The 20396-nt window shown below is 39.3% G+C and overlaps 1 protein-coding gene and 1 long non-coding RNA gene across 2 annotated transcripts; both read left to right on the top strand.

Moving 5' to 3' along the window:
* The first annotated feature begins 6995 nt into the window (after window positions 1-6995).
* On the top strand, window positions 6996-9308 carry LOC127179159 (uncharacterized). The gene is made up of 3 exons (XR_007829487.1): window positions 6996-7034; window positions 7677-7773; window positions 9212-9308. It is a non-coding gene; the product is annotated as an uncharacterized LOC127179159 (long non-coding RNA).
* A 7184-nt stretch (window positions 9309-16492) lies between these two features.
* Window positions 16493-20126, top strand: LOC127177882 (uncharacterized). The gene is made up of 3 exons (XM_051130403.1): window positions 16493-17675; window positions 17802-17867; window positions 20008-20126. The coding sequence occupies exons 1-3, from the start codon at window positions 16574-16576 to the stop codon at window positions 20124-20126; spliced, it is 1287 nt and encodes a 428-aa protein (XP_050986360.1). The 5' UTR covers window positions 16493-16573.
* Window positions 20127-20396: the final 270 nt, after the last annotated feature.

Here is a 20396-nt window from a genome sequence, read left to right as displayed (position 1 = left end):
GTGTGTGTGTTTGTAGAAAATATCCCCACAAGGATAGTAAAAACTGAATTTTTTTACATTGTGGGGACCGGTCTGTGGTCCCCACGAGGGAAGTAAATTATTAAAAATAGTAAATGATATTTATTTGAAAATGTAACAAAGCAAACAGGTTTTCTGTAAGGGGTAGGTTTAGGGTTAGGGTTGGGTTAGGGGATAAAAAAGTATCGTTTGGTCAGTCTAAAACAATAGAAGTCTATGGAAAGTCCCCACCTTTCAGGTGTGGCCTTTTATTGTGGCCAGCCTCAGGCACACCTGTGCAATAATCATGCTGTCTAATCAGCATCTTGATATGCCACACCTGTGAGGTTAATGGATTATCTTGGCAAAGGAGAAGTTCTCACTAACACAGATTTAGACAGATTTGTGCACAATATTTGAGAAATACGCTTTTTGTGTACATAGAAAAAGTCTTAGATTTTTGAGTTCAGATCATGAAAAATGGGGGCAAAAACAAAAGTGTTGCATTTATAATTTTGGTCAGTGTGTCATATATTGCAACTAGACATTACTTTACCAAGAGCATAAGACTTATTAGTTATGTTCTGCCTTGAGAGTAAATTGTGAAACCAAATAAAGTACAGAGTTAGTTGCAAACCAGCTAGTAGTTACTACTCTAGTATGGACTTTACAATCTAATTTAAGTAATAAGGTACCAATAAGGACAGTGCCCTGAGGACCATATCCCACAGTGTGATGCACGTATTTCCTGAATTATTGAAGATCTGCAAGACTGCCCTGCTAGGCTGGTTGGTTGGTCTTAGCTGGTTTAAGCTGGTCTCCCAGCCTGATCCACTAAAGAAATGGCCAAAACCCCTCTAAAGACCAGGCTGGATGACCAGCTAAAATCAGCCAACCAGCTTAGGCTGGTTTTACCTTTTTTGTTTGTTTGTTTGTTTGTTTTTTAAGCATTGTGGAATTAAAAAGAGGAATATATATATATATATATATTTAACAATTCTAAAATTAAAAGTAGGTGCCATTTGCTGCTGGAATGAGTGTTAAAACCTGGAAATGAGTTGTATTTTTGTACTTCTGGTTCCATCATCCTACAGTCAGTGGGTTTTTTGAATGTTTTCAAGGTCTGTAGTGAACACAAATTCAAGATTGAAAAGGCGGTTGTTAACAAGTGACTAAGTTGTTGAGAATGTCAAATAGGTAAACACATGTACTGTCTGTCAACTCAACTTTCCAGATTTTAAATAAAGACTGAAAGAGTTGATGGAAGCTTAGTGCTGTTGACATTGAAGACATGTGACCATGGTGTACTTCATTTATAGCCTTCATTTAGCTTTCTACTTCTGCTCATATTTAGGCTTAAGAATTCAAGTTGAGTTCATTTGTGAAGATTAACATGTTGAGCGAAACATGTACGAATCATTCAATTCTGTTACACACAGAGTTTATTTCATCCAAATTTATATCAATGACTCCAACCCACTACCAATAGGCCTAGAGGAAAATTTCTATGGGGTTTTATGAGGCAACCTGGTTGATGTGAACTTGCAGTTTGGCCTAAAATACATCATCACTGCAGCAGTATATATTAATAATATATAACTTAATGACACTTTCACAAACTACTTCTAAAATAAACTTTCATTCTGTGATTTTTTGTCACCCTCATGTGTTTATTTTTTGGACTCTTGTAATGAGGCCTGTCAGCGTTGGAGGGTGGTTGGGTTTGTGTTTGTTGTGCGTGTGATGAGCTGGAAGGACTCTGAGCTGAAGGAAGTGTTTCCGGAGTGAATATTTAATGGAGGTTTGCTGTAGTGTGTCCTGAGGACATATGGCCTGCAGCACAACACTGTCCCGTCCGCTCGGACAGCAGCTCCTCTCACACTCACTGTAATGGCTCGCTGTCAGGATGCAGCAGCTAAATTCGTAGTAACGGGAACAAATGTTAAAGGCATGTTGACAACTTTCCAATGTCAAATCGCACTAGAAGGAACCTGTGCAGGTTTGCAGCCCATTTTAAAGTTTCTTTTTTTTCCCCTCCAGCTTTGCCCATCAGCTCTGTTTATACTACACTGCAGCATGTGTGCAGGTATATAATGTAATTATTTTTAATCTCTTTCAATTTTTTTTTTTTTTTTGTATTTATATTTTGCAACCAGTGTTTTAGCCTCTTTTACAGTACGTTCTAAGTTTTTTTTTTTTTTTTTTTTTTTTTTTTTTATCATTTCTGGGTTTAATATATATCAAATTTAAATAAGCATGAATGATATTAAATTTAATTAAATTTAATTAAAAAATGGCATTGTATTTAATCTCAAAATAGTATAATATTTTTATATAATATTATATAATCTATAATAATAATAATAATTTCTGGGTTTAATTAATTTGCCAGAAGCACTTCAGAAAAATGTGTGACCACAAACACAAATAATTTGTTGTGGTTTACAGGAGCTAATACTCTTGTATATATACAAGCATATATACAAGAGAATAAAATTTAAATAAGCATGAATGATTAAAATAAAATAAAATGTTTCAACTTTTCAAGAGTCATTTAATCTCTAAATATGATATATTTTTATATAATATGATTTAATCTATAATAATAATAATAATAATAATAATAATTATTAGTAGTAGTAGTAGTTTTTAGTAAAAACAAACAGAAGTTTCAAAGTCATTTAAATTCTAAATAACAATACTAATAATGAATAACTTTATTGATTTAAGTTCCAAAATTATTTAATGTCATTTTTGAAACAAACAAACAAACAAATAAATAAATAAATACATTTTTCATACTAATTTTTCTGAAGAGCCACTGGCTCTCTTGTCTTTTGTTTTTGTTTTTGGCTTTAGGTTCCTGTTTCTTCAATATCTTGCTGTCACATACTTGTCAAATATATTTTCTCTGTTAGCTCTCATGCTTTGCTGGGCTCAGTGTCAAACAGCCCCTGAAATACTGCAGGATGAGCTGTAATTGCTTTAGATATCTTGGCTAATGCTAATGCTATGCTGAATTTTGCCAGCAGTGAAGGCCGGGGTTATTGCATCAGAGCTGATGACCGTCCTAACGCGTTCCTATAGAGTCTCCAGCCAACCCGAGACCTCCAACCCCGGCGCCGTATACAGTGTGTTTAGCCCTCAGGACACGGACCGATAGAGAAGGAAACACAGCTCAGCATGTTTGCTGGAAATCCAATTATTTGTCCAAAGCTCTGAATTCAAAAGTGGATTCGAAGTCCTAAAGCAATTACGACTCACTCGGAGTCGGCCGAGAAGGTGTAAAGGCCAGCAGCTATAGCTGTATTGTTTTTACCCGTTTTTATTCACACCGAACGATTAAAATTCTGGCTTTTCTTCTCTTTAGCGTCAAGGCTTTAGCACTTAAAGCTGAAAATGAGGCTGTCGAGAGCGGCTGTTACCAACGGGTCAGAGTTTGGCTTCAGCAGTTAAAGTCGGCATGAAACGGAAGTTGCAATTGTCTTTTCTTCTATACGAGTGAAACGGCTTCTTGAGAAAACAATGTAGGATTGACTGCATTTGCTATTGGTTTGTTTATACCTCATTTTTATTTCAGTCTCTGCTAAATGCAGGTGGATGTAAAAAATAAAACTTAAGCATGAATAGTTGAAATGCCTCTGAGGATGAAGGAGAGCTGTAGGCTAAAATCAATGGAGTCAGCCGTACATGAGCCGCACTGATGTTCCTGTAATGTGTGTGTTAATTTATAATGCGATTATTTTGGAGGCTTCTCCCCGAAGACATCCTGAAGACTCCCCTCGGCGCTCCTTCTCAAGTCAGGCTTGTCCTGTTGTAGTTTTTCGTTCTGTCACACTTTATCTGTCTTTTTGGGAAGGAAATGCAAAGCTACATTCTGGATAAAGTTTGAGGTGTTCGTCTTATTTCTGCTGTTTCTTGATTCCTGAAGAGTTTTGGCAGAACCCACCGCTTGTGTAAAACACTTGTGCTTAATTGTAGTTAAACAGCAGTGACACCGCTTCTCCAGATAATATGTGTGTTACACAAGTCAAGTGTGCAACTGACTATTTGAGTATCAGTGAGGCACTTAAACGACATCTGAAAGGTAAATACTGATCTTAGATTGGTGCAAATTTAACTTCAACTTCTGTTTGTTCGCTCTTGTTGTGATCATAACATAATTAGACCCTCGAGGCCATCGAGGTTCGAGCGAAACTGTTGAAGTGACGAGCAGACGTGAGCCCTGAGGCCTGTGTGCTTCAGCCTCCATTTGCATATCCGTTAAAGCTGATGGAAACCCTGAAGTTCCTCTGAAAGTCATTGGAATATCATGCAATCCGTCAGCGTGACACGCCAGACCGCGTCAGAATGGAATGAGCTCGTCTACCTCTTTAACCTTGCTTTCGTGATGCAGGACATGTGATTCTTCAGCCACATCCCAACATCCACATCAGCCCTGAACTCGCTGTGAGCAGGAGATGATGTTGGAGCTGTAAGTGAATGAGGATTGTACATGTGTGCATTTTGGCTTGTAAGACAGATTCAATTAGTCATATCAAACACATATTAATGCTTCAGCATCAACCGGTCCTTTTGTTTCAATAACTCATGTGAATGTTCTGTATCCGATTCCGAGTATTCATACGCAAAGGTACTTCATATGTAATTAAATCATCAGTGTCGGACAAAATTCATGGGCTCCAGACTTCAGCTGCATTATTCTGGGAACAAAGTGTTTTTCCACTATTGTCAGGAAAAAAAAAAAAAAAAAAAAAAAAAATTATTTATTTATTTATTTATTTATTTATTTTTATGAAATATGAAATGCACACTACCAGTCAAAACTTTGGGGTCTGTAAGTTTTTGTTGTTGTCGTTTGTTTGTTTTGTTTGTTTGTTTCAATTATTTCAGTTTAAGTTATTTTAGTACACTAAATAAAAAATGAGAAATTTTGCTTTGCCAACTAACTTTTTAAGATTTATTTATTTATTTATTTATTTACTTTTTTTATTATTAAGGTGAAGTGTAATAACCCTGGTAAAACAGTAATATTGTGAAATATTATTATAATTTAAAAAAGCTCTTTTATGTGAATATGTGTTAAAATGTAATTGATTGCTGTGATCAAAGATGAATTTTCAGCATCATTACTTCTTCAGTGTCACATGATCCTTTAGAAATCATTCTAATATACTGATTTGCTGCTCAACAAACATTTATGATTATTAGCAATGTTGAAAACAGTTGTGGAAACTGATATATTTTATTTTTCATGATTCACAGATGAATAGAAAGTTAAAAAAAAAAACACCATTTATTTGAAATAGAAATATTCTGTAACATTATAAATGTCTTTACCAGAACTTTTGATCAAGTTAATGCATCCTTGATGAATAAAAGTATTATTTCTTGGGGGGTACTGATACCGAAGTTTTCAACAGTATACTGTACATAAATAGATCAATGACATGACGCCTAAATTTTCTGTCCAATTGCTTTTTTTTTTTCAGTTAAAAATTGGTTTAAAAGCATTATAAAAGATGCTATATATGTGAAGTACCTCTCCTGTGTATGGACCCACTTTAACATTTCAAAAAAGATTAGTTATTTGTACTTTTTCTGTTATTCAAAGTGTCAAAATCCGTCCAGCCATAACTGTTGTTTTGGAAACATCTTTGAAATTACCCTTAATTTATTCTGATTAATTTTCTGCACTATTTGGCATCCAAAGTGTTTTGTGATCCTGTATGAAATTGCAAAGCATTTGTATTAATATTTACATCATAATATACAAAAAAAAAACTTTGTCCAATGATTTCGATTTTATGAAATATCAGGTGGTGCGACCATCAAGAAACTACCATTTTTGGGACTTTTATGTTGAAATCCATTTAAAGATAGGACTTTGCATCATATGGCAACTTGCCAATGACCCATGGAAGCATCAAGCAGGTTTGCAACTATCTTTCAAATTTGGAAAAGAAATAACCTTTTTAATGGCTGATATGTAGTTACCACATTTTGATATCATGTGGTATGACCTGGTATGAAAACAAACACAAATTTGTGAAGCTAGCTTGTTTTGTTTAGGAGGTCAATTCTGTGCTTGTACATTTTGACTGAATTTGAAATATCATGTGGGGCGACAAAATATCATGTGGTGCGACCACTGCAGAGTGTTTTCTCCCATACGGAAATGTAATATATGACATATATGTACCTATATCAGAAGTGCTACTCTCATATATGTTAAATATAGGGCAATATATTATTATCACATATATCCATCTTCTGGATATATGTAGATATATGTTTATAGCATATATGAATTTCCCATAGTACAATTTGTATATAAACATATATTGAAAGTATATATATGTTTAACTTTTATATGGTATTGTATGTTATGACCATATATGTTTACAATATATATTAAAATGGTATATTGTATTATATGATATGGCCATGTATGTTAACAATATATATCAAAATTATATATAGTACTCTATGTTTTGATCATTTGTTACCAATGTATATATTGAATTTATGCAACTTTATTAACCATATATGCCTAAAAGATACTGCTTATTGTAAATCATATAACACAATTCATTGCTTAACTTTATTAATTGTTTCAATTTAGTTTTCTGGGGAAAAAAGTAGAGATGAATATATAACCTGTTCAAAAAATGCCAATGTACTAAAAGTTACTTGTAGGAATGTATTATAGAGTTATTGAGGGGGGAAACACTTCATGTAACTGTTTGTCCATATGTGCTCTCTTCATCAATGAACTAAAACGCATTTCATTAAAATAAATACATGAGCGATTGTGCGCCAAAATTCAAACACACCCGCGCTAACGGCAGAGTCTGAGCAATGGCTGCGGCTAAACAAACAGTCATCTGCAGTAAGATGTTTTTCTTAGTGGAAGGATAACAAATGTGCCAGTACCTTCACACAATAAACGACAATGATTTTATAGACGGCCACGAAGACAGACCGACATCACTGAGTGAAAGGATGAAACGCCCTTGAATGTGGCAGCGGTGCAGGTAATTTACACTAATTTACTCAACGCTTTATTCCTACGCTAATATTACATGGAAACTAAGTATTATATGATTGTTTTGGTCTTCAAGAGCCTCTGTCTCTATATAGATCAGCTAATGTTTTAAATATTCCCTGTCATTGTTGTATATATGATGTTATGATTACAGCTGCATTGAGGTGTTTTGCAATTTGCTCGCGTTAAAGTTAATTTTAGCTATTGGGTAACAGGTTAATCTGTATGGAGATACTGTGAACTCATTGTTTTCACTGGATAAACAATGCCACATTTGGAAATTATTTAAAGCTGTCTGACAAAAATAATGGATGAAAATTATAATGTTTATCTCTGAGATGTAGTCTAGACTAGAACTATAAAACTGCAGGAAATGGAATTATTTAAATACAAGCACCTTGAATTCATATAGTAAATTACAATACTTGGTTATATTGCACCAAGTGCATTGACATGTCAGTGTCATGCCTAGAGCGGGTGCATAAGTACATGCATGTGCATGTTGCATAAAGGTACAGTACACTAAAGAATGTGATTGTGGGGTTTTAAACATATGGTTAATCTATCGTAGTAAATTTTGTTCATATCATTGCTGATAATTGTGCTATTCTTGTTTGTGTCCCATGACAAGGTAATGAGTCCCGAAATTCTCAGAAAATAGAAAGGGAGGCCAAACCTGCAGATGTGGATGGCAGTGATGTGAATGATGGAGCATCTACACAGAAAAGGTTAAATATTTTATTGAAACCAAAACTAGCATCTGCAATATACATGTAAACAAATCAAGTCAACAAAATATTTTAGTTAAAAATGTGTCTCCATGTACTATTTAATACAATTCTAGTGCATTTAATCTATTAAATAACAGTAGAGTGAGTTTTTGGATATGGTTAGATTAAACTTATTTTAGTGAATGAAGTACCACATTTCAGCTATCATTTTGTTAGGGTGGGTACACAAAATATTATTTTATCCTTGCTTCTAGAAAATCCTCAATCTATCAGCTTTCTAACAGCTTCATGTGGCCGTAAACATTTATTTTTAACGTGGCTTTAAGCACTATAGATTATTAAATTTTCACTTTGACTGTGACAAAGGCAGTAAATGTGGTGTTTATATGGAATAATTGTAATATTTATGGTAGAAATACAGAGAGTCCCCATATCAGTAGGAAAGCGATCAAATGAGCATCTTCCATCCGAAGACTTGTGTTGCATGCAGGAAACTATTAATTCGTTATTCTACAATTAATTGTACTATAAATTATACTACAATTGGAAAATACTGTAAATTGATAAACTGTTCGGCGTGATGAAGTTTAATGCCTCCGACAGGGCCTGTAGTCCCATTTAGCAGCATGTTAGCAACCACCTTTTTTAAGAAACATAACAGTTTAAAAAAATAAAAAATCAAGAGTGGGGTTTAACTGGTGTGTTTTATGTCATAGAATAAAACGTGAAAATATTATGAGTTTGTGTAAACCGCAGACTTTATTTTAGGGGATTTAATCAAAATTGTCATTCAAAAACCCATGTCATAGTTCCACCCCTCTATTTCTTTTCTCCAGGCCTCATTCTCGATGCACATATTAGGTATTATGAATGTAAACACTTTATTTCATTGATGCTAAATAGCAAATTAAATTGTAACCTTAGCTGTGAACTCTGTCATTGAGCATTTGGGTTACTATAGTTTAGTTCTTCATGTATATAGAGACATATTATTTGAATAAGCATGCAGGCTGTGCTCTGTCGTTGTTCTGCCATATCCTTGTGGTATCTGGGAATATTTTACAACTACAATTTATAATTATTACATAAATAATGAGTATTCTGCAGTTTTAAAATAATCTTTAACTTTACCAACCATGTTTAATACTCAGTATATTTGTCATCTTATAGTAGTTAATCACTTTAAGATATAGGCACAGTTCTAACTAAAAACCTAAATTAAACTTTGGTACAATGTTGGATTGCAAGATTTAAGCAGGTTTTATATTTTAATATCATGTTGACTAAAATCAAGTTTAGTTTACTGTACCACCCAACACTACCAAAGCTAAAAAGTTGCTTTTGAATATGGTGCATTTCCTGAAATCATATATGGTTCAGAAAATTTATTGTAATTATCTTATAAAAACCTAACTTTTACTATTTTTTTTTACAGATGCTGGAATCCAGAAATTTCTTCACCTGGGGCCTACTGGGGATGGCAATAAACCAAAAACTAACCAAGCTGTGGGAATACAAACCTGTAGACCTTTAGCTGAACTACTACAATTGATGTTCTGTTTCTTATGCCTGTTCAGTGTTTTGATCAGTTATTTATGTAATTGTTTCTTTTTTGTCCTGTTTGATTGTGCAGATCAGTAACTTTTTTTTTTCTATTTAAATAAATTCTGTTTAAATAAAGATGCTTTTTTGTGTAGCTTTCTGTACCATTTAACATTTAAGGCTAAAGGTGTGAAATGTGCAATGCACTGCAACTTTGTAGAGTGTAGAGTGTCTTACATGTGTCTACGACCTCTATTTAAAGATCAAAGATCACATATTAAAATATTAAATATATGAAACCATATATTTCATGCATATATGTCTAATTTGTATATAACATAATAAAAACATACATATATCTCACATATATTAATAATAATATACATTTCATATATGGCAATACATGTATTATACATACATAAACATATATTTTTGTATGGGGTAGACTTATATGTCAATATATGAAATTGTTCCATTTTCTAATAGGAATCATATATGGATATGGCATATATAAAACATGTATTCAATATATGGGTATTTCATATAAGCACATATATTACATTTCCGTATGGGCTATTATAGATATATGTCCCAGATTGGCAGTTTTTGTGCTTTTATCTTTAACTGATTGTTTGTATACATAAAATACTTTATTTTAGTATCATCTGGAATAGATTTGGGTGGTTTGTGTTTAATCGCTTACTGGATTCCACTGCCAAGCAAAGTAGGCCATGTTAATTCTGAACAAACTCCAAATTTCATTTTCTACTGTAAGAAAGATGTTCATGCTGTCATCTCAGAACTTAAGCCATCAACCTCCCGCTACTCTAAATGAACCCATTGCAAAGACCCGCCCCCCCCTTAGTTACTGTTGCTACGTCCGACAAACCTTGGCACTTTTATGCCACACATCATGTTCTCATGCAGTGAAAAATACACCACGGAGCAAAGAGGAAACTGACAACGCGCTGACATACAAGAAAGAGCTGGTTACTTTTGGTGTAAAACAAAGTGTACGTGTTCAACTTTTGTCCTTTGTTTTTTAATTCAAGCAACAAATACTGTTTTGTGGCTCTTTAATGTGTCCTGACAGATCGCTGTAGTGCAGTTCAAGTGGTACATGAACCGATCATCTCTTCATCTTTAATAGTTATAGCACAAAATAAACATAAATGAACATCAGAAGGTATCTTGTTTCAACTGTGAAAAGTTTTTTTCAAGTTCAAGTTCACCGACTTTAATCTACTCTCCTGTCTGGTTTGTTTGTCAGACAAAATTTTTATTTGGCGTTATGATTGGTCAGATTGCCTGTTAATCAAACTCCCAGTAAAGGGTCAATTGAGCAGCCAAGATTGGGCAAAGTTCAGAAATAAGTGGGGCTAAAGAAATGCCTGCTGTTAATGCCATGTGCTGCACTTTTGATTTTGGTTAAAATATGAATCACTGCTACATCACGCTTAAGTGAATGATATTTTAAAAACATTTTTATCAGTTTTATGCAATTTACAGGAAAAATAAGTCTGCTAACTACATTTAAGAATGCAACTCTGAAATTCTAAAACAAAAATATGAGATCATTATTTACAAAAACTCAAAATAAATGCAAATACTTTGTTTCTAAGCACTTTAATTACTGAGAACATCTAAAAAAATGTTAAGCACGTTAAGGAAATGAATTAATTTCAATATAAATCATGGTCGCGCCACATGACATTTTTTAGGGCTATGGCCAATTCATCGAGATGAAAAAAACAACACTAAAATCACTTAATTTTACATTTTATTATGAATTTATTTGTACACAACATTCTTAATGTTTGAACAATTACAACAGATATTATTATTATTATTTTTTGTATTTTAAAATTGACTTGTCGAAAATCCTTATATGTCAATGATCCAAATACAGATACTGTGGCAAACATTAATATCGTTGTCAGTGGAATATTTTAAACATGAATATTATGAAACACTATGCTTATTTTATTCAATTTTAATTGTACATCCTTAAATTCAAATTGCAGTTCTACGTCCTGTTTGCCCAATCCGAATTCAGAGAGATTTTTGTAATTTTAAGGATATTCTAGATTCAGTGCTTAATGGAGCACAACCGTATGAACCAAATGACCCCAAACACATTTTTTTCACCCACTCCGATTAATTTTTATTTTTTGGCATGCAGGAGTCTCATTAATGTAGTATTGTTACATAAGGCAGTGCTGGATGTTGGATGTTGGATGTTGGATGTGGAAGTTTGCCGGCGCAGGTCAAAGCAAAGGCAGCGGCTGCAGCTCTGATCTCTCCTCCGCTGAGCTCCTAAACAGCAGAGAGACGCTGACCGCTGTGCAAATCATAAACCTCGCAGTTTGATGATCAACTGAGCAGTAAATTAATTAATCATCATTTTATGCCTCATCAAGCACTCGGGCGAGTCGCGCCACAGGGGCCCGGCCCAATTAGCCAATGGAGGAGCCAATTGTTTTGTTTAGCTAGGTGAGCGGCGGGCGGAAGGGGGAGGCTGCACTTTAACAAGCTAATAAATATGTCATCCGTCTGTGTCAGGCGAGGAACGCTGGCGCACCTGTAAAGGTGGAGGTGGATGAGCGCGGCGGGACGGGACTCAAACCCCCCGCTCGGCTCGCTGCGTCCACAAATAATGTGCTTCTCCAGCAGTATCGCCGGTGACCTGCCTCCCGCGGAGCGCCGTGACGCCCTGGGATTCAGCCGGCGAGTGACTTTTCGGAGACTGTTCCTCTTTCTCTGGATCTGTGATGCAAATGGCCCAGATTAGTTTCTCCAGCCAAGGTTATTTGAGAGAGAGAGAGAGACTGAGAGTGACATATTCACTAGGAATCTACTGAGATGTTGCAGTAGGTTGATCCGAATACAGTTTCACATACATGACTGTCTGTCATCACATTCATTTTTTAAGGTTTTGTTCATAGCCAAGCATCTTAACATCTAAACATCTGGTTTAAACAGCCTGCAAGGCTGCAACCATGTCTTGAACATTGGGGGCAACACAGAAACATTCTGGAGCACAGAAACTTGTTGTCAACACTACCCTTTATTATAATGAAATAGCTTTGATACTGAATTTGCTACATTATATTTCTCAGCAACAAGGTGTTTTTGAAGTAACTAAACTTACAGCTTCATTGTTTGTAAAGAGAGACAAACAGATACAGGTCATTCACACAAGCATATTTAACCTCTTTATCTCTTCCGTAATGGTCATACACTGTAAAAAACAATTTGTTGAGTCAACTTAAAATAATTTGTAACCTAGCTGGCTTAAAATTTTAAGTTCAGTCAACTCAAAAAAAGTTTATTCAACTTGAAATGTTAAATTATACGAAGTGACAACTTAGATATTTGAGTTGAATCAACTTAAAATTTTAAGGCAGCTGGGTTACCCATCTGTTAAGTTTAGCAAACACAAATATCTAAGTAGTTACTTAGTACAACTTAACATTTCAAGTTGAATCAACTTATTTTAGTTGACTGAACTTAAAATTTTAAGGTAGCAGGGTAACGAATTATTTTAAGCTGACTCAACAAATTGTGTTTTTTATTTTTTACAGTGTATTTGAGAAAACATTGCTTAACAATGAGATTGTATTTAGAACAATATGCAAATGTGATTTTTATATAATTTTGCCTTCATTTTGCAAATTATAAGTCCTGCTGAAAAAGAAAAATCACAGTAAGGGACAGGCCAAAAACCTTACCCTTACCAGCATAAAAGCCATTTAAATTATTTAAAATAATATTTAATATTAATAATATTTATTTATTTATTTTAATGTAATATTGATGAAAGCATACATAGTATTGTTATGTTTTTAAATTGTACATTTATTTGTTGTTATATTAAATCTATGTTTGATTATTTCTTGGACAGGCAAAAAGCACAGATTTCGTGGAATGACCTGTCAGTCATGTAACATTTCTGTCATAAAGCAGTTGAATCAGTGCAAAAATTTCAACTGTTTGGGGGGGACAGTTTGACTATTTCTAATCATTTCTAATTAATAATATCTATGGCAGTTATGGCCATGGCTTCTCATAAATCATTCTTGGATTCATCAGTTCATCATGTGAATCAGTCCAATGATACACGTACAGAATAGAGCTTTGTTGTATTTTATTATTATCATTATTATTATTATTATTATTATTATTAATGTAAATAGTTTTTTGTTCACTGTTATTCCAGTTATTCTTCATGTTTTCTCAATAGCATCAAAAGTTGCTGAAGAGTCATCTGAACAACTATTTGAAAATCTGAAATCTGAGGGTGCAGAAAAATCTAAATATTGAGAAAATCCCCTTTAAAGTTGTCCAAATGAAGTTCTTAGCGATGCATAGGTGTAACGCCAAGCCAGCAGAGGGAGCCCTCACCCCAGTACTGCCTGCATGCTCCCTCTGCTGCTTCTACTGCTACTTCCTGTTTGGCAGTATATAAGGACTCACCATGTGCTCACACATTCGCGAAGTATTGCCAGTTTAACCTGCCTTACCGAGCGTTTTCTATTACTCTGTTTGATTACCTGTTGCCGTCTTGCTCTGTCTCTGGATTATTGTATTTACGGATTTCCCCTATTGGATTGTTTGCCTGTTTGGACTGATTTCAAGGTTTGACCATTATCTGCCTTTTTTACTATCGCTCTCTGGATTACCCCTGTTGTTACGGTAGCTTTATTGGACTGTCTGCTCGGTATTTGACCCACTGCCTGCCTAACCTCTCTGCTGCTGGGATTACGTTTCATTGTGTATGTTTGCTGTTGTTTTAATAAACATCCGCTTTTGGATTCCACCTCTGCGTCTTCGTTACAGAATACTTCGCCTACCAAGAATCCAGCGGAAACGTTCAGCCAACATGAACCCAACAGTATCTCGTCTCCTCTGCCTTCGTCAAGGGGACAAGGCTATAGAGGAGTATGTAGAGGAATTTTGTGGACTGTGTTACCTTGTTGATTTTAATGACGTGGCACTGAAGGACATTTTTCGGGTGGGTTTAAACGATCCCATTCGTTCATGGCTACCTGGGGGAAAGATTCATTGGTCACTAGAGAAATATATTGATCATGCCCTACTCCTAAGCGGATCATCATACACTGTTGGGATTGCGGACGAGGGACCCCGCAATCCCGCAGTAACCACCACACCACAGCCTGTTCAAGCCACATCCACCAAGCCAAAGCCTGTTCACGTCATGCCTGCAAAGCCAAAGCCTGCTCACGTCACGTTTCCTGCTCCAGGGCCTGCTCACGCCATGCCTGCCGCTCCAGGGCCTGCTCACGCCATGCCTGCCGCTCCAGGGCCTGCTCACGCCATGCCTGCCGCTCCAGGGCCTGCTCACGCCATGCCTGCCGCTCCAGGGCCTGCTCACGCCATGCCTGCCGCTCCAGGGCCTGCTCACGCCATGCCTGCCGCTCCAGGGCCTGCTCACGCCATGCCTGCCGCTCCAGGGCCTGCTCACGCCATGCCTGCCGCTCCAGGGCCTGCTCACGCCATGCCTGCCGCTCCAGGGCCTGCTCACGCCATGCCTGCCGCTCCAGGGCCTGCTCACGCCATGCCTGCCGCTCCAGGGCCTGCTCACGCCATGCCTGCCGCTCCAGGGCCTGCTCACGCCATGCCTGCCGCTCCAGGGCCTGCTCACGCCATGCCTGCCGCTCCAGGGCCTGCTCACGCCATGCCTGCCGCTCCAGGGCCTGCTCACGCCATTCCTGCCCGTCCGGAGTCTGCACCTGTCATGGCTACCCTCCTACAACCAGCTCACAAGATGGCTGCTATCTCCAAGCCAGTTCACAAGATGGCCGCCGTCCCAGAGCCAGTCCACAAGATGGCCGCCTTCCCAGGGCCAATCCACAAGATGGCCGCCTTCCCCAAGCCAGTTCACAAGATGGCTGCCATCCCAGAGCCACTCCACAAGATAATCACTGTCTCCAAGCCACGCCTCATGATGGCACACGTACTGGACTCACCCCTAATGGCTGTATGGGCAGCTAAAATGACAGCTACTGTTCCTGCAGAACCAAGTCAAGCTTCAGAACCAAGTCAAGCTGCAGAACCAAATCAAGCTACAGTTGCAGCTCCAAGGTCAAGTCAAGCTCCAAGGTCAAGTCAAGCTCCAAGGTCAAGTCAAGCTCCAAGGTCAAGTCAAGCTCCAAGGTCAAGTCAAGCTCCAAGGTCAAGTCAAGCTCCAAGGTCAAGTCAAGCTCCAAGGTCAAGTCAAGCTCCAAGGTCAAGTCAAGCTACAGCTGCTGCTCAAGGGTCAAAAGCTTCCGAGTCCAGTCGAGTTCCAGGGTCAAGTCAAGTTTCCAAGTCCAGTTCCAGGGTCAAGTCAAGCAACAGAGTCAAGTCAAGCAACAGAGTCAAGTCAAGCAACAGAGTCAAGTCAAGCAACAGAGTCAAGTCAAGCAACAGAGTCAAGTCAAGCAACAGAGTCAAGTCAAGCAACAGAGTCAAGTCAAGCAACAGAGTCAAGTCAAGCAACAGAGTCAAGTCAAGCAACAGAGTCAAGTCCAACAGTCAAGTCCAGTCAAGTCAAGCAAGTCACAGCTGTCAAGTCAAGCCAAAGCTACTGTTCTCCATGAGTCAAGCCAAGTCACAGCTGTTGTTCCCAAGTCACAGCTGTTCCCCGCGAGAGTCAAGCCAAGATACAGCTGTTCCCCACGAGTCAAGCCAAGTCACAGCTGTTCCCCACGAGTCAAGCCAAGTCACAGCTGTTCCCCACGAGTCAAGCCATGTTGTTCCTGAGTCAAGCCATGTTGTTCCTGAGTCAAGCCAGGTTACAGCAGATCTTCACAAGCCAAGTCAAATTGCTGCTGTCTTCCCTGAGCTAAGCCACGCCACGGTTGTTCTTCATGGGCCAAGTCAAGTTGCTGCTATTGTCCCTGAGCCAAGTCAAGTCACAGTTAACCTTCACAAGCCAAGTCAAGTCACAGCTGGACTGCACGAGCCAGGTCAAGTCACCGCTGTTCTTCCCAAGTCAAGTCCGGCCACGGCAGGCCTCCCTAACTCAAGGCAAAAAGCTATTATCCTACCAAATCCTCATCTGGTCCCCTATAACATTTCTGACCCAAGCCACGCAGAGCCCACGCTCCCAAGCCACGCAGAGCCCACGCTCCCAAGCCACGCAGAGCCCACGCTCCCAAGCCACGCAGAGCCCACGCTCCCAAGCCACAAGCCCATAACATCAGCACCCACAAGGTCAACAGACACCCCACTAGCTACTGTGCTGCCTGTAATGGCCGTAGCCATCCTCAGTATGTGGGCAGCATACTGTGCTCCAGAGGCCTCTTCTGTCCAAAAGTCTGCTCCCGAGGCCTCACCGGTCCACGAGTCTGCCCCGGAGGCCTCGCCTGTCTACGAAACCGCTCCAGAAGCTTCGTCTGTCTACGAGACCGCTTCAGAAGCTTTGTCTGTCCACGAGTCTGTTCCAGAAGCTTCGTCTGCCCACGAGTCTACTCCCGAAGCTTCATCTGTCCACGAGTCTGCTCAAGAAGCCTTGTCTATCCACGAGTCTGCTCCCAAGGCCTCGTCTATCCACGAGTCTATACCAGAAGCCTCTCTTGTCCAAGAGTTTGCGCCAATACCTCCTGAGGTGTCAGCATGCGCTGTAGAACCTCCTAAGGAGGTGGCGTCCATTAATGAACTCACTGCCTCGTCTGTCCACGAGTCTACGTCAGAGGCCTCTTCTGCCCAAGCATCTGCGCCCATGCCCCCAGAGGTGTCAGCGCTAGCTGTAGATCCTCCTATGGGAGCGGCGTCCTATCATGAACTCTCTGCCCACCATGTCACAGTCACAAAGGCCTATTATGAACTCTCTGCCCGCCATGTCGCTATCAAGAAGGCCAAAGAAATCATTCATGTGCACACCGCTTTGCCTGCCCTGCAATGGCTCCCTGTTACGCCTGCTCTGCCTGCCTCGCCATGGCTTCCTGCTCTGCCTGCTCTACCTGCCTCGCCATGGCTCCTTGCTCTGCCTGCCTTGCCACGGCTCCCTACTCTGCCTGCTCTGCCTGCCTCGCTATGGCCCCCTGTTCTGTCTGCTCTGCCTGCGTCGCCATGGCTCCCAGCCCTACCTGCTCTGCCTGCCCCACCATGGTTCCCTACTCTGCCATTGTTCCACGGCCCTGGCCTTCCAGTACTTCACGGTCTGCTACTGCTCCACGGCCCAGGACCTCCAGTGTTCCACTGTCTGTCATTGCTCTGCGGCCCAGGCACGTCAGTATTTCACGGTCTGCTGTCGCTCCACGGCCCAGGTCCTCCAGGTTTCCACTGTCTGCCACAGCACCACGGCCCAGGACCTCCAGGGTTCTACTGTCTGCCACAGCCCCACGGCCCAGGTCCTCCAGTGCTTCACTGTCTGCCACTGCACCACGGCCCAGGACCTCCAGGGTTCTACTGTCTGCCACAGCCCCACGGCCCAGGTCCTCCAGTGCTTCACTGTCTGCCACTGCTCCATGGTCCAGGTCCTCCAGTGCTTCACTGTCTGTCCCTGCTCCACGATCCAGGCCCACCTGCTCTACATGGACCTGGCCCTCCGTCCCACCCCCTGTTTTGCCTCTGTTTCCCCACCCACCTGGACTGTTGTTTGAGCGCCAGGAGTCGCTCCTGGGGGGGATTCTGTAACGCCAAGCCAGCAGAGGGAGCCCTCACCCCAGTACTGCCTGCATGCTCCCTCTGCTGCTTCTACTGCTACTTCCTGTTTGGCAGTATATAAGGACTCACCATGTGCTCACACATTCGCGAAGTATTGCCAGTTTAACCTGCCTTACCGAGCGTTTTCTATTACTCTGTTTGATTACCTGTTGCCGTCTTGCTCTGTCTCTGGATTATTGTATTTACGGATTTCCCCTATTGGATTGTTTGCCTGTTTGGACTGATTTCAAGGTTTGACCATTATCTGCCTTTTTTACTATCGCTCTCTGGATTACCCCTGTTGTTACGGTAGCTTTATTGGACTGTCTGCTCGGTATTTGACCCACTGCCTGCCTAACCTCTCTGCTGCTGGGATTACGTTTCATTGTGTATGTTTGCTGTTGTTTTAATAAACATCCGCTTTTGGATTCCACCTCTGCGTCTTCGTTACAATAGGCCTGTTACTAATCCACAATTAGGTTTTGATGTATTTATAGGAATTTTACAAAATATCTTTACGGAACATGATCTTGCAAGTATATGTCAACTTATTCTGCTAACCCTAAACCTAACCTAACAGTCTGCTCTGAGAGTTAGTAGACATGTAGTTGCAAATTAATGAGAATTAGCTGACATGTAGTTGCAAAGTTACTTATAGTTAGTAGAATGTCTGAAGTGGACTATCAAAATAAAGTGTAACCGGATGATTTTTGGCATAAAAGAAAAATCAATAATTCTGACCCATACAGTATATTGTTGGCTATTGCTACAAATATATCTGTGCTACTTATGACTGGTTTTGTGTTCCAGGGTCACATTTTAGATCCTAAACATATTAGATACCTAAACATAGTAACTACCTTACTTACTATTAATAAGCAGCCAATTAGGAGTTTATTGAGGCAAAAGTCATATTTAATAGTAAGTTAATAGTGAGAATTGGTCACCAAACTAAAGTGTGACTAAAACAGTAATACTGTGAAATATTATCGAAATTTAAGATATCTCTTTTCTGTGTGAATATCTGTTCAAATGTAATTTATTTCTGTAACTTCTGTGAATTTTCAGCATCATTACTCCAGTCTTCAGTGTCACATGATCCTTCAGAAATCATTCTAATATGCTGATTATTATTTTATTATATGTCATTTCCGATTATTATCAATGTTGAAATAAGTTGTGCTGCCCAATGTTTTATTTTTCAGGATTCACAGATGAATAGAAAGTTCAAAAGAACAGCATTTATTTGAAACAGAAATCTTTTGAAACATTATAAATGTCTTTACTGGCACTTTTGACCAATTTACTTGATTTTTGATGAATAAAAGTAATCATTTCTTTCAAAAAAAGAAAAAACTGACCCTAGTCCTTTGAGAAGTTCTGCATATTTTATTTATTCATTCATTTAATCATGCATTCATTCCGTAAACGTTGGTCTTTTGACAGTATTATCTATAGTTTGGAGATATGGCAGAACATGAAGAGGTTTGTAATGCTGCAAGTGTCGAACTCAAACAGGCATAACCCGAATGAGCACCATGGCTTAATCTGCTTAAATTTAGTTTGTTGAAGATTTTCTCATGTTTGAAAATATATACTTGACTGTTGGAGCCGTGCTGTAGAGAACAAAGAATTAGAGACATGTGGATGCAGGTTCGAATCTAGCATGCTACATGTCCTATAAAGACAATAAGAAGCCTCTGAATAAAATTCAAAAGCTATATATGTGTGTGTATTTTAAAAGATATATATTTACATAGCAGCAGTAATAGCGTGAAAAGCTTGTGGTCTGAAAGAGAAATAAGCAGCCAAAAAGAGCAGGACTGGCAGAAAAAAATGCAAGCAGAACGATGTGGGAATAAAAACGTGTAACGCGGCGCTGCGCTCTGGGTGTCTGCTGAAATTGAAGAGAAGAAAGAGTGACACAAGGGGCCGTATCATCTCTGCTGTGTAGGCCGGAGCTGGCAGCAAACCTAAGCTGGCCAAAGCTTCTAAAAGCCTTAACATTGTCACTACAAATTTCTGTGCTCATGACAGAAAATGACATTGTGTGCTCCAGCCAGAGGGAACCTGGAGCCATGCTACAGGCGGTGAGGGATAAGCAGATGTTACTGCCCGAGGAGGGGCTGGATTGTTTGCTTCTCCAAAGGGCCTGAGGGACGGGGAACCATTGAAAGCACGCATGAGGAGAGCCAAAACAAGAGAAGGTAACCTTGCCTGGAGTCCTCTTCACTGGAGTGTGTGCACTTACAATATTCCACCTCGTGTCTTCGCCGCTCGGCTGACCGTGTCGTGTCAAAACCCGCTTCTGAGATGGAGCGATCTGCAGAAATGGCGCTGTAAACAAATAAAGTTTGCGTCCCTCAAACAGCTTTTGCATCTGGACACAGATTTTATGCTGGACGTTAAGTGGCGACTCAACGCAG

This window comes from Labeo rohita, chromosome 16 (assembly GCF_022985175.1).
Source record: "Labeo rohita strain BAU-BD-2019 chromosome 16, IGBB_LRoh.1.0, whole genome shotgun sequence".
Lineage (NCBI taxonomy): Eukaryota > Metazoa > Chordata > Actinopteri > Cypriniformes > Cyprinidae > Labeo > Labeo rohita.
The sequence above is the reverse complement of the archived record's forward strand: the minus strand, read 5'-3'. Positions and strand labels throughout refer to the sequence as shown.